At 45.2% G+C, this 15188-nt stretch overlaps 1 protein-coding gene across 1 annotated transcript in view; it reads left to right on the forward strand.

Annotated features, from left to right (window-relative positions):
* The window catches only part of LOC308361694 (myoferlin-like), a 55832-nt gene that overhangs the window by 26571 nt on the left and 14073 nt on the right, over nt 1-15188 (forward strand). Inside the window, exons 18-37 of the mRNA XM_080834120.1 lie at nt 76-200; nt 616-729; nt 1138-1315; nt 1896-2020; nt 2290-2399; nt 3027-3219; nt 4048-4203; nt 4817-4948; nt 6091-6254; nt 6810-6924; nt 7283-7385; nt 7941-8080; nt 9213-9383; nt 9662-9746; nt 10215-10292; nt 10640-10821; nt 11558-11716; nt 11892-11993; nt 12681-12842; nt 13255-13420. Of these exons, the coding sequence (XP_080690246.1) occupies nt 76-200; nt 616-729; nt 1138-1315; nt 1896-2020; nt 2290-2399; nt 3027-3219; nt 4048-4203; nt 4817-4948; nt 6091-6254; nt 6810-6924; nt 7283-7385; nt 7941-8080; nt 9213-9383; nt 9662-9746; nt 10215-10292; nt 10640-10821; nt 11558-11716; nt 11892-11993; nt 12681-12842; nt 13255-13420 (2760 nt within the window). The remainder of the gene's footprint in view (nt 1-75; nt 201-615; nt 730-1137; nt 1316-1895; nt 2021-2289; nt 2400-3026; nt 3220-4047; nt 4204-4816; nt 4949-6090; nt 6255-6809; nt 6925-7282; nt 7386-7940; nt 8081-9212; nt 9384-9661; nt 9747-10214; nt 10293-10639; nt 10822-11557; nt 11717-11891; nt 11994-12680; nt 12843-13254; nt 13421-15188) is intronic.

The following is a 15188-nucleotide window of genomic DNA, read 5'->3' on the forward strand; positions in this document are numbered from 1 at the left end:
AGTGCCGTGAGGAGGAGGCCCAGAGGATGACCTCTTGTTGACCTTTTGATGACCTTTTGTTCTGCTTTCTCCCAGTGCAAGCTGGGGAGTCTGAGGTGGGTTTCCTCCCAACCTTCGGCCCCTGCTACGTCAACTTCTACGGAAGTCCCCGAGAGTTCAGCGGTCTGCCCGACCCCTACGAGGAACTCAACCACGGAAAGGTGCGCTGGGAGGAACGCGGGCTCTGCTTTCGGCAAAAAAAATTTGGCAATTTTTTTGTTTAATTTTTTACGTTGGTACAGGGGGTAGAGGAGTCGTTTAGTAATCGAAAGGTTGCTAATTCGATTCCCCACTCCTCCTTACCAAGTGTGTAAGTGTCCTTGAGCAAGACACTGAACCCCTAAACTGCTCCTGATGTATAAATGCAATTTCCTTGTAAGTCGCGTTGGGTAAAAGCGTCTGCTAAATTGAAATGTAAAAATGTTTATTTGGCATGTTTGTTTCTATGAGGTAATGTGGAATACGGTCTGTTTATTATCTGTATGTTGTTTACTAACACACCTGTATTGTGCAGTGTTATGAACTGTGATTTACGTATGTCCAGCGTATCAAAGGGAGTGATTTTGATTGGTTTAGGGTGAAGGTGTGGCCTACAGGGGACGGGTGCTCGTGGAGCTGTCCACTCAGCTGGAGGGCAAAGCAGACAAAGAGGTGGACAAGATGTCCAACGATGACGTTTTGGTTGTTCAGGTAAAAAAAAAAATCTCACCTCACGCAAAAAGAAATACATTAACTCTCATCTGCAAAGTATTAATAGTCTTGATTATGGGCTATAGTGAAACTTTTAACCAACCGGATTGTTATAGCACGTTCACCTTTCCCAAGGTGCATTAAAGATAACAAGCACCCAGTGTCTTTAATGACTACCGTCACCAGACTGCGCTCTAGTGGCCAGGTGTGGTATTACTGTCCTGGTGCTCTACGGGCTAGTAACTCAATGCTGTGACCTCACCCCTGAGATGCAAATACTTACCCCAACCCAGACTGCCACCTTGCTTCTTTCTGCTGCCACTGAGGGTGTGTTTTGCATGTGTGTGTGTGTGTGTGTGTGTGTGTGTGTGTGTGTGTGTGTGTTTTGCATGTGTGTGTTTTGCGTAGAAGTACCAGCGCAGGAGGAAGTACAGCTTGTGCGCGGTGTTCCACGCCGCCTGCATGATCCAGGAACCAGGGGAGCCCATTCAGTTTGAGGTCAGCATCGGTAACTATGGCAACAAGCTGGACTCCACCTGCAAGCCCCTGGCTTCCACCACCCAGTACGGCTGCGCTGTGTTTGATGGTAAACACACACACACACACACACACACACTTAACCCTAACCCTATTACGGCTGCGCTGTGTTTGATGGTAAACACACACACACACTCATACACGCACACATACACACACACACACTTAACCCTAACCCTATTACGGCTGCGCTGTGTTTGATGGTGAGGCAAGAGAGAGGGGTGATTCAGTGTAAACACCTTAACTCAGACACTTACTAATAGTTAAATAGTCACTCACACAAAGATAAATGTCACTGTAGGTAATGTTTGGATGTGCAAAAACGCCCTCTGCTTTTGTGGTGTTTTAATTTAAACTAGTTAGGTACTTACTAGGTAACCTATAGAGGGTGTTTTTAGATAGTGTTTTGACGTAAGATTTAGGTGCATTATTTGCAACCGTTGCTTGTAGTCTTCTTTTGTACTCGTCTGAAAAAGGACATTTCCTTCTCTTCTATTTTCTCCTAAAACATGCTGTTTCATGAATAAAACCTTTTGATATATTTTTTATCTATCAATTGACTGATTTATGTATTGATAGATTGACGGACATTTAAATGTTAAACATACTCCTCACTCTTAATCTCTAAGGGAACCACTACTACTACCTGCCCTGGGCGGACACGAAGCCTGTGGTGGTCGTTACCTCCTTCTGGGAAGACATCAGTCACAGACTGGATGCAGTGAACATCATCCTGTACATCGCAGACAGACTGGTGAGAACATGATCGCCTATTATATTATTATTTATTTATTTATTATTATCATATATACTATTTCCTAAATTTTCCTCGGGAATAATAAGTATATCTATCTATCTATCTACCTATCTATAACGCTCTTATATATGCAGAACACGCATGATCTATAAAGTCTTTCTCATAGAAATCTACATGAAGGCTAACATCTCCTTACAGAATAAACATCTGAATCTTAAAATGTTCTCCAGTTAAACCTTAATATTTGCAATTCATTCTTGTCTTAGCAAGAGAACATCGATGCTATGAAGGTAGCCATGGATGCCAAGGTCCCTGACAACCGCTTGGATGAGATCTGGGTGAGGCTGGTGAACCAGCTGGTGGATGACCTGACCAGGTGTGTGTGTCTTAGAGTGTGTGTGTATGTGTGTGTGTGTGTGTGTGTGTGTGTGTGTGTGCACTCTCTTTAGCTTCTGTGATGACCTGACCAGGTAAAACGTACATCTCTCTTTAGCTTTTGTGATGACCTCACCAGGTGTGTAAAACTGAGTGTCTGGCGTTCATGAGCTCTGCTGCTTCCTTAAAAACATCTCATGCTGATCAAGTGCTTTACAATTAAATCACAATAAAATAAAATATCAGAAACAAATAGAAAAACAGAAACAAAACAATAAGATCACAAAAAATAAATACAAATCATTTAGTAAAAAAATCAAATACAAAAACACAAGCAACACACTCAACTTAGCATCTATATACACATGGCTAATGTGTATACAGCTAATGGCTAATGTTTTACATCTCCGCCTTTAGTGTCCAGTTACCTCCAGAGGCTGTCTTGTTCTAAAACCTGTCCACAACTACGCATATGACTCTACAGGACTTAATGGTTGATGATTAATGGCTATGGCTATGGCTATGGCTATGGCTATGGCTATGGCTATGGCTATGGCTATGGCTATGGCTAATGGCTAATGGCTAATGGCTATGGCTAACGGCTAATGTTTTACGTCTCCCTCTCCAGTGTCCAGTTACCAGAGCTGGAGGGAACGGCCAACCTGACCACGCTGGACATCCAGATCAAGAAGCTGCGAGACCAGGCCCTGACCCTTATGAGAGAGCAGGCCCAGAGGATGGTGCAGGAGGCCTCGGACGTCAGGGAGACCACGGGCACCATCCAGGGCTGGCTGGACAAACTCAAGCAGCTCGCAGAAGAGGTTCGACAAACTTCCCCTCCAGTTCTAGAAACTTCCTCCAACTGGCCTCCGCCTGCTATACCTTCAATACAAACCTGTAGAGAATGTAAATGTAAAATCTATATGCATTGACCCAAGCAGCTCGCAGAAGTGGTTCGAGAAACTTCCCTCCTCCAGACTCTGAACTGCAGTTAAATTTACATTTAGTAATTTAGCAGACGCTTTTGTCCAAAGCGACGTAGGGACGAAGGGAGAGAACAGTCAAGCTAAGATAAATAAAAACCTGGTGTAACAATAAATACTGCTTTACATAAGGGCTGGCTGGATAAACTCAAGCAGCTCGCAGAAGAGGTTCGAGAAACTTCCTCCAGACTCTGAGCTGGCCTCAACCTGTATGTTATACCTTCAATACAAACCTGTAGAGAATGTAATAATGTCAAATGTATATGCATTGTCTGCAAGCTTTAGCCTTCAGAAAGACTTAGTGTACTAACTCAACCTTATATTATCTACACTGCCCACTGCCCTTTAAAACTTGATTTTGACAGTGGACCTACATAGTTGAGGTGGTCAAACAGTAAAAGGAGGCAAATGTTTATATATATAGATAGATAGATCGATAGATCATAGATGGATACTTTATTAATCCCGTGGGAAATTAAGGGATTATTAATATATATAATAAGCACTTGGTTTAAGTAGCTCATCACCAGTTTATTTAATGCTATAAAGCTGCGCACGAATGTTGACAGGAGCATTAACATCTAACTTTTATTATTGGACTAAAGAGCTGCCAATCATCTACCTCTGTAACGTCATTGGTTGGTAATTTGCTCTGTCCCGCCCCAGCCTCAGAACAGCATGCCTGACGTCATCATCTGGATGCTGCGTGGGGAGAAGAGGGTGGCGTACGCCCGAGTCCCCGCCCACCAGGTGCTCCACTCCACCCAGAGCCAGGAGGCCTGCGGACAGCACTGCGGGAAAACACACAACATCTTCCTCAAGGTAGTGTGTGTGTGTGTGTGTGTGTGTGTGTGTGTGTGTGTGTGTAACCCACATCATCTTCCTCAAGGTAGTGTGTGTGTGCGTGTGTGCGTGTGTGTGTGTGTGTGTGTGTGTGTGTGAGTGAGGCACAGAGAGTAAGTGTGTGTGAGTGAGGCACAGAGAGTAAGTGTGTGTGTGTGTGTGTGAGTGAGTGAGTGAGGCACAGAGAGTAAGTGTGTGTGTGTGTGTGTGATTGAGACACAGAGAGTAAGTGTGTGTGTGTGTGTGTGTGTGTGTGTAACCCATAACATCTTCCTCAAGGTAGATTCCTATTTTCTAAATGTGTGTGTGTTTGTGTCTTTGTGTATGTGTGCAGCCTATCTATTTTGATTTACATTTTTCAGATGCCCAGCTAGAATACTCCAAAGCACACTTGTGTGTGTATATGTTTATGACTGTTGGATGTTTAGGATCTATATTTGATGTGTGTTTGCTTCGATGAGTCTTCACTCTGCTTGAGACACGCTTCACAAACGGACCTCTTCTCTGTGCATCCCCAGTACCCCATGGTTGAGGCAAACAGACACACACACACACACACATAAACTGACCTCTTCTCTGTGTGCATCCCCAGTACCCCATGGACAAGAGCAAAGGACAGAAGCTTCCGGTGCAGGTCCGGATGAACATGTGGCTGGGCCTGTCTGCCAATGAGAAGAAGTTTAACGCCTTTGCCGAGGGGACCTTCAGTGTGTTTGCAGAGCTGGTAGGTTATCAGTGAGAGAGTAAGTGTGTGTGTGTGTGTGTGAGTACTTTAAAAACATTCCAAACACCCCAGATATTGTAATTGTAAATGAATCTGTGAACTCTGTATTTATTATTGAAGTAGGCTGCTGTTTTGATTTGTATATGGAGACTTGCTATTATTCCAAGCTACTGAAATATCAATCATTAATGGAACTCATTCGCCAGCTGGGATGTGACTGTAGTTTAATAATTCTTGTCTTTGGAAGTTTAGGCCATGTACATAAGAATGTTGTTAGAGGGCTGCAGATGGGGGGGCTGCATAAAAAGGGGGCAGTATTAAGAGAACTGGTAAAAGTTTGTAAGCCTATCAGACCTGTCACCCTGTCAAAGACTCTTCCCAAAGTATTTGGATCCTGTATCTTGTCGCTTGTCTTGTGGATCCAAATAAAAGCAATCAAATGTGTGTGTGTAACCAGCGGAGCTGGTAGGTTATCAGTGAGAGAGTAAGTGTGTGTGTGTGTGTGTGTGTGTGTGTGTGTGTGTGTGTGTGTGTGTGTGTAACCAGTAGAGCTGGTAGGTTATCAGTGACATGCTTCAGCACCACACCTGGTCCTTTGATTTGTCTCTGATACTCCAATGTCTTACAAAGAATATTAACAATTACGATATTGTCTGGTAGTTGGTGTTCCTTCTTGAATAGTATTGATAACCCTTTGTTATGATAATGTGATACAATTGATCATTATATGGGGGGGAAAATGTGAACTTTTAACTCTCAACCATTATACCTTAACACACAGTTTGTCTTTTTTCAATGTGTGACAAGTTCATTAAGATAGATAAGTCACACCAGTGGGTAAAGAATGTTGTAGAATGAACATTGTCTGTCTGAAGACTGTCTGGGCCAATCAGATTGACTAAGGAATAAAAAAAATCTAACTGTGTTGTAGAATGCATTCTTCTAATGTAATGTTTCAAACCAGAACAGCTGAGTGGTTGATTTGTTAAGGCGAGAAGCAAACATGGTGTGTCTCAGTACTTGTACTCTGTGCAATGACAATAAAGTTGAATCTAATCTAATCTAATCTAAACATTGCATGTTCTCCTTATTGTGTTATGTCATGTTATCCATTCTGATTGTGATTCTGATTCTGTCTGCAGTATGAGAACCAGGCGGAGGTGTTTGGGAAGTGGGGGACCACAGGCCTGTTGACCCGGCCCAAGTACTCCGACGTGACGGGCAAGATTAAGGTGAAGCAGGAGTACTTCCTGCCCCCTAGAGGGTGGGAGTGGGAAGCAGACTGGTTCATCGACCCAGAGAAGAGGTGAGGACAGACACAGACACACATACACACACAGACACACACAGACACACACACACACAGACACACACACACACGCAGACACACACACACACACACACACACACACACACACACACGCAGACACACACACACACACACACACAGACACACACACGCAGACACACACACACACACACACACACACACACACATACACACACACACAGACACACACAGACACACACACACACACAAACACACACACAGTCTTGACTGGTATATTTGTTTGTTTTCGTGTGTGTGTGTGTGTGTGTGTGTGTCTGTGTGTGTGTGTGTGTGTGTGTGTGAACTAGTCTTTTGTTTATTGAAGAAGAGTTGTGTGTCTAGCCTTGTGGTTGTAGCTTTTTAGCCTAGCATTGTGTTAGCCTAGCATTGTGCGGCCATTTCTTTTGATGAGGGCTGAGTTTTGGTAATTTATGAGTCTTGACTGGAATATTTGTTTGTTTCTCGTGTGTGTGTGTGTGTGTGTGTGTGTGTGTGTGTGTGTGTGTGTGTGTGTGTGTGTGTGGGTACTAGTCTGCTGACGGAGGCTGACGCGGGACACACAGAGTTTCTGGACGAGGTGTTTGAGAATGAGACTCGACTCCCAGGGAGAGACTGGAAGCCTGCGTCTGAACCCTACACTGATGTGGTGAGTCACACACACACACACACACACACACACACACACACTGAGCCCTACACTGGCGTGGTGAGAGTCAGACACAAACACACACAGTTGTACGACACAGTGACACAGCAACACAACACAACCACACCACAGTCAGATACACAGTGACATAGAGAGAGACATGTCCTTTAAAATGCTTTAAAAACATTACTTATGAAGTTGTGGTAGTTGTGATTTTTATTTAATTCTTTTTAAGTAAACAGGTCCTAAATTTGGGAAGTTAGGATCTATTGCTTTCACTTGTCATTGCTAAAATGCTGTCTTTCAATACTGACAGTGCATACTAAAATGTCGTGTGTGTGTGTGTGTGTTCTTTCAGAATGGGGAGAAGGCCCAGAGTCCGGCAGAGATTGAGTGTCCATCAGGCTGGTCGTGGGACGATGCCTGGAGCTTTGACATCAATCGAGCAGTGGACGAGAAAGGTCTGTCAGTGTATTACGAACCACCCCCAGCCCCCCCCCACACACACACACACACGCGCGCGCACACCATACAAACGCTAATGCTCAGTAAACGGCATGTTTTAAAAATGTATTTAATATAAAACTTTAGTCATAAGGATTCATTTCTGTGATTCTTGTTCTGTGCGTTTCTATACAGAATTTTAAATCCAGTTTGCTTTTAGTTAATCCCATTTACATACACAACATTGAATGTCTTACAGTCAACGATGTCTCAAAGCACTTCACAGAGTCCATTTTATATTTCATAAACTTGATGCTTATAAGCTCATGCTCCTACGCTTTATGATTTTATTAACAATTATTGGTCATACTATTATACACAACCAAGTACATTGTCATGGACGTCTTAAGCAAAGTATTTATAGTGTACATCTGTATAGTTCAATCTATATTTGTATTGTTTTGTGTCTGAGAGCTGATACCTCAGTTTTGTTGTACTTGTGCAATGACAAATAGATATTCTAATCTATTCTATTCTATTCTATTCTATGCGTTTGTGGGCGTGGTGTCCAGGATGGGAGTATGGCATAACCATCCCCCCGGATGACAAGCCCAAGTCCTGGGTGCCGGCGGAGAAGATGTACCACGTTCACCGCCGGAAGAGGCTGATCCGACCCAGGAAGAGGATGGCTGGCGCTGGAGCCGCAGCTGAGGTCAGTCTGGAGTGGGTTCTGTGGAGTGGGTTCTATGGAGTGGGTTCTGTGGAGTGGGTTCTGTGGAGTGGGTTCTCTCTGGAGTGGGTTCTGTGGAGTGGGTTCTGTGGAGTGGGTTCTGTGGAGTGGGTTCTGTGGAGTGGGTTCTCTCTGGAGCTGGTTCTGTGGAGTGGGTTCTGTGGAGTGGGTTATCTGGAGTGGGTTCTGTGGAGTGGGTTCTGTGGAGTGGGTTCTCTCTGGAGTGGGTTCTGTGGAGTGGGTTCTGTGGAGTGGGTTCTGGTTCTGTGGATGGGTTATCTGGAGTGGGTTCTGTGGAGTGGGTTCTGTGGAGTGGGTTATCTGGAGTGGGTTCTGTGGAGTGGGTTCTGTGGAGTGGTTTCTCTCTGGAGTGGGTTATCTGGAGTGGGTTCTGTGGAGTGGGTTCTCTGGAGTGGGTTCTGTGGAGTGGGTTCTGGTTCTGTGGAGTGGGTTCTCTGGAGTGGGTTCTCTGGAGTGGGTTCTGTGGAGTGGGTTATCTGGAGTGGGTTATCTGGAGTGGGTTCTGTGGAGTGGGTTCTGGTTCTGTGGAGTGGGTTCTGTGGAGTGGGTTCTGTGGAGTGGGTTCTGTGGAGTTGGTTCTGTGGTTCTGTGGAGTGGGTTCTGTGGAGTGGGTTCTGTGGAGTTGGTTCTGTGGTTCTGTGGAGTGGGTTCTGTGGAGTGGGTTCTGTGGAGTGGGTTCTATGGAGTGGGTTCTATGGAGTGGGTTCTGGTTCTCTGGAGTGGGTGCTGTTGAGTGGGTTCTGTGGAGTGGGTTCTGTGGAGTGGGTTCTGGTTCTGTGGATGGGTTATCTGGAGTGGGTGCTGTTGAGTGGGTTCTGTGGAGTGGGTTCTGTGGAGTGGGTTCTCTGCTACCGCATCGGTGCTGATGCTGGGCGGGTTGAAAGCATGAATTTAAATGAAACATTGACTGCTGAAAAAGTCTAATATGTTGTCCAATGGGATCTGTCTCCCATTTTATTTAGCCTGTGAAATATACAGTAGACCTTTGCTCATTACTGGTTCAGTTGTGTGTGTGAATGTCATAACACATAAGGTGTGTTCATTGGTTGTTTTTTTTTTCATTTTTTTCTCTCAAACCCTCTCTGATTGGTAGAGGAAGGATTTAGGGGATCCAGAAGGCTGGGAGTTTTCCTCTCTGATTGGCTGGAAGTTCCACAAGAAAGAGCGCTCATCGGACACATTCCGCCGGCGCCGATGGAGGAGGAAGATGGCTCCGGGTAACCGTGTTGGAGCGTCGGCCATCTTCAACCTAGAGGGGGCAGTGGTGAGTTCAGTTGTGTTCAGGGTCATTTCCATACTGTCCAACACTGTTTCCTTTTTAGAGCGGGGGTTTTCAGTTGCGTGACATGAGCCTATGTTGATCAGTTCACCATTGGCAATGACCATAAAGCTTATCAAAACTACATTGATTTTGCTGTTTGTAAAATAAAGAATGTGAGCCTAATTCAACAGATGCACTCACAACATGAGTCGATATGGTGAAGTGTTGTTGTTGAACCTTGACCTCCAGGGATGTCTGATGTTTCTCCTTATTGGTTGCAGGGCACCGAGACCGAAGAGAAGGGCGCTAAGGATGCCAGCAAGGCGTTCGGCGCAAACACTCCCACCGTCTCCTGCACATTCGAGCGTAAGAACACTTGCTTTTGGAAAACTTAAAGTAACACTATGTAACAATTCTACCTTATAATATCAGCTTGAAAAAAAATTGTGCCGCTACAATTACTTTCAATATGGAGAATGGCTTTCTCCCCTATTGCCATCGGGGGTCGGTAGGGAAATGACTGCGGTTTGTAGTATTCCTGGAGCCGCCCAGTCCTGACTAGCTAGTTTGTCATAAACAAGGAAAGCACATTTCAACAGGTTTCGCCGCTAGGGGGAGCTCCAAGCCAAAAACTCCTTAGTGCTGCTTTAACCTCCAGTGGAAGACGTAACCTCCCGTGTAATGACTACGAATTCAGTATGTCTTAACTAGCACAGTGGGTTGCTGGATCTGATTTGGTGGTCTGAGTCAGTACATAAGTGCATTTGGGTTTGCTGTAGGGCGAACAAATGGAGGTCTGGTAATGTTGACATTTTCGTCCTGTTTTTTATACAGGAGCGTCTGTGTACCACTTGAGGGTGTATGTGTACCAAGCCAGGAGCCTCATGGCCTTAGACAAAGACAGCTTCTCAGGTAAGAGAACATTCTGCTACTAGAACATTCTACTACTAGAACATTCTGCTACTAGAACATTCTACTACGAGAACATTCTGCTACTAGAACATTCTGCTACGAGAACATTCTGCTACGAGAACATTCTGCTACTAGAACGTTCCGCTCCACGTGTTTTCCCCTGTTTCACACGGCTCCATACACATATTCAGCACTCAAGCTCAACATTTCTCTCAATATCAGTGTCAAGATTGCTTTTATTGTAAGAATAAGTTTATTGTATTCTTCTGTGATATTAATTATTATTTTTATTTTTGTATTCTTTTATTTGTTTATTGTATTCTTCTTCCTCTTCCCTCCCGTCACAGACCCGTACGCCCACGTGTCCTTCCTGCACATGAGCAAAACCACGGAGACGGTGAAGGCCTCCCTGAACCCCACGTGGGACCAGACCCTGATCTTCAACAGCGTGGAGATCTACGGAGATCCGCAGGCCATGGCACTGAACCCACCCCCCGTGGTGCTGGAGATCTATGACAAAGACCAAGTGGTGTGTGTGTGTGTTTGTGTGTGTGTGTGTGGTGCTGGAGATCTATGACAAAGACCAAGTGGTGTGTGTGTGTGTGTGTGTGTGTGTGTGTGTGTGTGTGGTGCTGGAGATCTATGACAAAGACCAAGTGGTGGGTTGTGTGTGTGTGTGTGTGTGTGTGTGTGTGTGTGTGTGTGTGTGTGGAGATCTATGATAAAGACCAAGTGGTGGGTTGTGTGTGTGTGTGTGTGTGTTTGTCTGTGTGGTGCTGGAGATATATGACAAAGACCAAGTGGTGGGTTGTGTCTGTGTGTGTGTGTGTGTGTGTGTGTGTGTGTGTGTGTGTGGTGCTGGAGATATATGACAAAGACCATGTGATGTGTGTGTGTGTGTGTGTGTGTGTGTGTGTGGAGTTACTGTATGTCGGATGTAGCATAAAACAGCTCCAGTAGCGTACCTATGTCAGTTATCGGACAGTGTCAAACATGGGCCATTCTGTTAAACAATCAAAAACGCTTAGTTTAATAATGGATTAGCAATCTATAACTTCAGTTTAATAATGGATTAACACGCCGTCCGATATTTAACACTGTTACGATAAATCTGGTAAGATGGTTATGTTCTCTGTTCACGCACATCATACCTGTATTTCACCCCCAGGGGAAGGATGAGCTGCTGGGCAGGACCATGTGTAAGCCCCGTGTGTGTGTGTGTGTGTGTGTGTGTGTGTGTCTTCATACCTGTATTTCACCTCCAGGGGAAGGATGAGATGCTGGGAAGGACCATGTGTAAGCCCCAGGTGAAGCTGCACCCCGGCATGGACGTCACCCCCAAACTGCTCTGGCACCCCGTCACCCAGAGGGGGGAGCACGCAGGGGACGTCCTGGTGTCTGCTGAGCTCATTCTCAAGGATAAGGTGTGTGTGTGTGTGTGTGTGTGTGTGTGTTTGCTTGACAGTGTTTGTGTGGTGTGTGTGTGTGTGTACGTGTACGTGATTAAGTGTGTGTGTGTACGTGATTAAGTGTGTGTGTGTGTGTGTGTTGTGTGTGTGTGTGTGTGCACTGATGTCTGTCTGATTGTTCCCTCTCCAGGGAAGTGACACAGACCTGCCCCTGGTCCCTCCTAAGAGGGGGGAGACCCTGTACATGGTTCCCCAGGGAGTGAGGCCAGTGGTCCAGCTCACTGCTATTGAGGTAAAGAGAAACTAGTGTGTGTGTGTGTGTGTGTGTGTGTGTGTGTGTGTGTGTGTGTGTGTGTGTGTGTGTGTGTTTGGTCCAGCTCACCGCTATTGAGGTAAAGAGAAACTAGTGTGTGTGTGTGTGTGTGTGTGTGTGTGTGTGTATGGGTGGGGGGGTTATTGGGTTGTTTAGAACCAAGAATAGAACTGACCCCAGGTCTCTAACAGGGACCTGTATTAGGTGAGTTATGTGGACCCGGTGAAACAGAAGGGTTCCCAGTAAGTCCTTCCTGCAAGGGCATCTTCTGTTTTGGTTTCTAGTGTGACAACAGGTGTTCATCCACAGTTACGTTCAGTATGTGGATTTTTCCCATGTTGGGGAACCTGGGTTGGTTCCAGGCTGTCTCTATTAATAGTAAATCCTGCACGTAGTTGCACCAGTTGAACACCAAGTTCTACCATAAGCATTGGCCTGTGTGGTGGGTTCCTTGGCCTGTAGTTTGGGTCCCTTGGCCTAGTTCTACCATAAGTTAGGTGGAAAGTGAACTGCCACCAGGTTTGATGTGACAAAACACTAAAACTTAATTTGTTGTTCCATGCTGTGCTCATTCGCTCTTAGAAGCTTGCGTGGGGATGGACCGTCCCTCCTAGTGTGTGAGAAGTTCAAAGTGAAGCTTAAATCCCTGTTGTGTTGTGGTTCCAGATCCTGGCGTGGGGATTGCGTAACATGAAGGCGTACCAGCTGGCCAGCGTGTCCTCTCCCAGCCTGGTGGTGGAGTGTGGAGGTGAGGTGGTCCACTCCGCCACCATCAGGAACATGAAGAAGAGCCCCAACTTCCCTGTCTCCGTCCTCTTCCTCAAAGTGGTGAGCAGGAACTCATCTCCAGTCGCCTAAACAACAAAACAAAAAACTAAAAAACATTTGCTTTCTTGAGGATAAAAGAAAACAGGGATGTGAGAATATATAACATAGTCCACAGAAATATTATTATTATTATTATTATTATTATTTGTATTAGAAGTCCAGGTTCTTGGAGGCTCTGTGCCACCCAAGGTCTCTGCAAGTTCTATTTCCAATCTTTACACCCAACACTAGAATCTGACCAATCCTGTTCCCTCTCCTCCCTGCAGCTCCTCCCCAAAGAGGAGATGTACACGCCCCCCACTAGAATCTGACCAATCCTGTTCCCTCTCCTCCATGCAGCTCCTCCCCAAAGAGGAGATGTACACGCCCCCCACTAGAATCTGACCAATCCTGTCACCTCTCCTCCCTGCAGCTCCTCCCCAAAGAGGAGATGTACACGCCCCCCATCGTGCTGAAGGTGATCGACCATCGTCCGTTCGGCAGGAAGCCCGTCGTGGGCCAGTGCACCATCGCGTCCCTGGAGGGGTTCCGCTGCGATCCGTACCAGGCCCGGGCCGACGTCTCCATGACCTCCAAAAGTATGGTGCTCCTCCTGTTACCTGATTGGTTGATTCAAGGGTCGTCTTGGGTGCTCCTCCTGTTACGTGATTGGTTGATTCAAAAGTATGGTGCTCCTCCCGTTATGTGATTGGTTGACTTAAAAGTATGATGCTCCTCCTGAATAGTTTGGTTGATTCAAGGGTCTGGTCCTCCTGTTATGTGATTGGTTGATTCAAAAGTATGGTGCTCCTCCTGTTACGTGATTGGTTGATTTAAGGGTCGTCTTGGGTGCTCCTCCTGTTATGTGATTGGTTGATTCAAAAGTATGGTGCTCCTCCTGTTAAGTGATTTGGTTGATTCAAGGGTCGAGATCTCCTTCAGTGGGTTTGATATTTCAAGGGGATTATAGTAAATAATATTTGATCCTTTGTGCCTTGAGACAATTTAATTATCCTATATAAATAAAATCATATTGAATATATTTTAATTTAATGTAATATTCCAAGGGGATTATATGATTGGCTGGCCTGCTCTGCTGTCGGGGGGGCACTCCCAAAACCTGAACCCAAGACCCTTATATTCACACACACACACACACACACACTAGAGATGCGCGGATGGGCTATTATTTCATCCGCAACCGCATCACAAAACGCATGATCCGTCCGCTATCCATCCGCACCAATTTTTTTGACCAATTTTCAAAACCGCACACGCCCGCCATCCGCCTGTTGTTTTTAGGTATAGGCGCTGTGACGCAAGGCTAGAAAGTGCTTGCCTGTTCTTGAAAGGAGACTGATCCAATGCCGCAAAGATATTTAAAGGATAAAGCCCCTAGTATGAAAGCCTATTGTTGTAGCCTATCCCCAGAATATTATCAGTGAAGTGACGTCTGTCTCCGATCGATGCACAGGGAGAAACTTTAAAATAGCCAAGCACATCGGCAAACCTGACCTTACCATAGGCTAGTAGGCCTACACTTTTTTATCATTGTAATAAAACGCAATTTGGTACACCATTTTAATATGGTAATATAGCCTACTGTTTTTAGTTTAGAAGGAAACGCCGAGTCTATTAATTCCGAAATTTCACCGCATTGTAGGCTTTATACTGTAACAACCCCAACACTTGCCTGCTTGCATTGCAAATGAAAGTTTTCCGACTATTTTTCTTACCTTCTTTCTTAGCTGGTGAAGTTACTGAGCTAGAAGTTTAACTTGTTCATCTCGCGCTGCCAATGCCCAATGTCCCTTCTGAGTCAAATCACTCCATCATCTCTTTGATATTCCTTATTCCACGAGTGGTAGGCTACAATGACTGGCTGTTTTAAAATATAACTAATAGCCTAACGAAACAAAATAACCCAGGCAGCTTCATCTACGACACGTTAAAGCTTCTTCCAATACTGACAGCTGACTCATAGCTTGCAGGTTTGCGGCGTTGCAAAGAGACGCGACATGATAGGGATCATCACCTAATTTAAACTTTTTTGCTTCCTTTGTTTGCTTTGTATGCATACACGGAACTAGGCCAATTTACTGCCTGATGAAAATGTGATTATTTGAAAATGTGCTTGGATGTAGGTAACGACATTTAACAATGTGTATATATTTTGAATTTCGTTGGGTAAACCGCCACCCGCCCGAATTTAATTAAAATATAATTTTTTGTCACGTCACCCGCCCGGTTTAACCGCGGAGTCCGCGGGTGCAACCGCCAACCGCGCATCTCTAACACACACACAGTCCCCAAACCTGAACCCATGACCCTTATATTCTTGGCACTGATTTCGAGGTTTACAAAATA

The sequence above is a fragment of the Sprattus sprattus genome (assembly GCF_963457725.1).
Source record: "Sprattus sprattus genome assembly, chromosome: 3".
In the NCBI taxonomy this organism is placed as follows: Eukaryota; Metazoa; Chordata; class Actinopteri; order Clupeiformes; family Clupeidae; genus Sprattus; species Sprattus sprattus.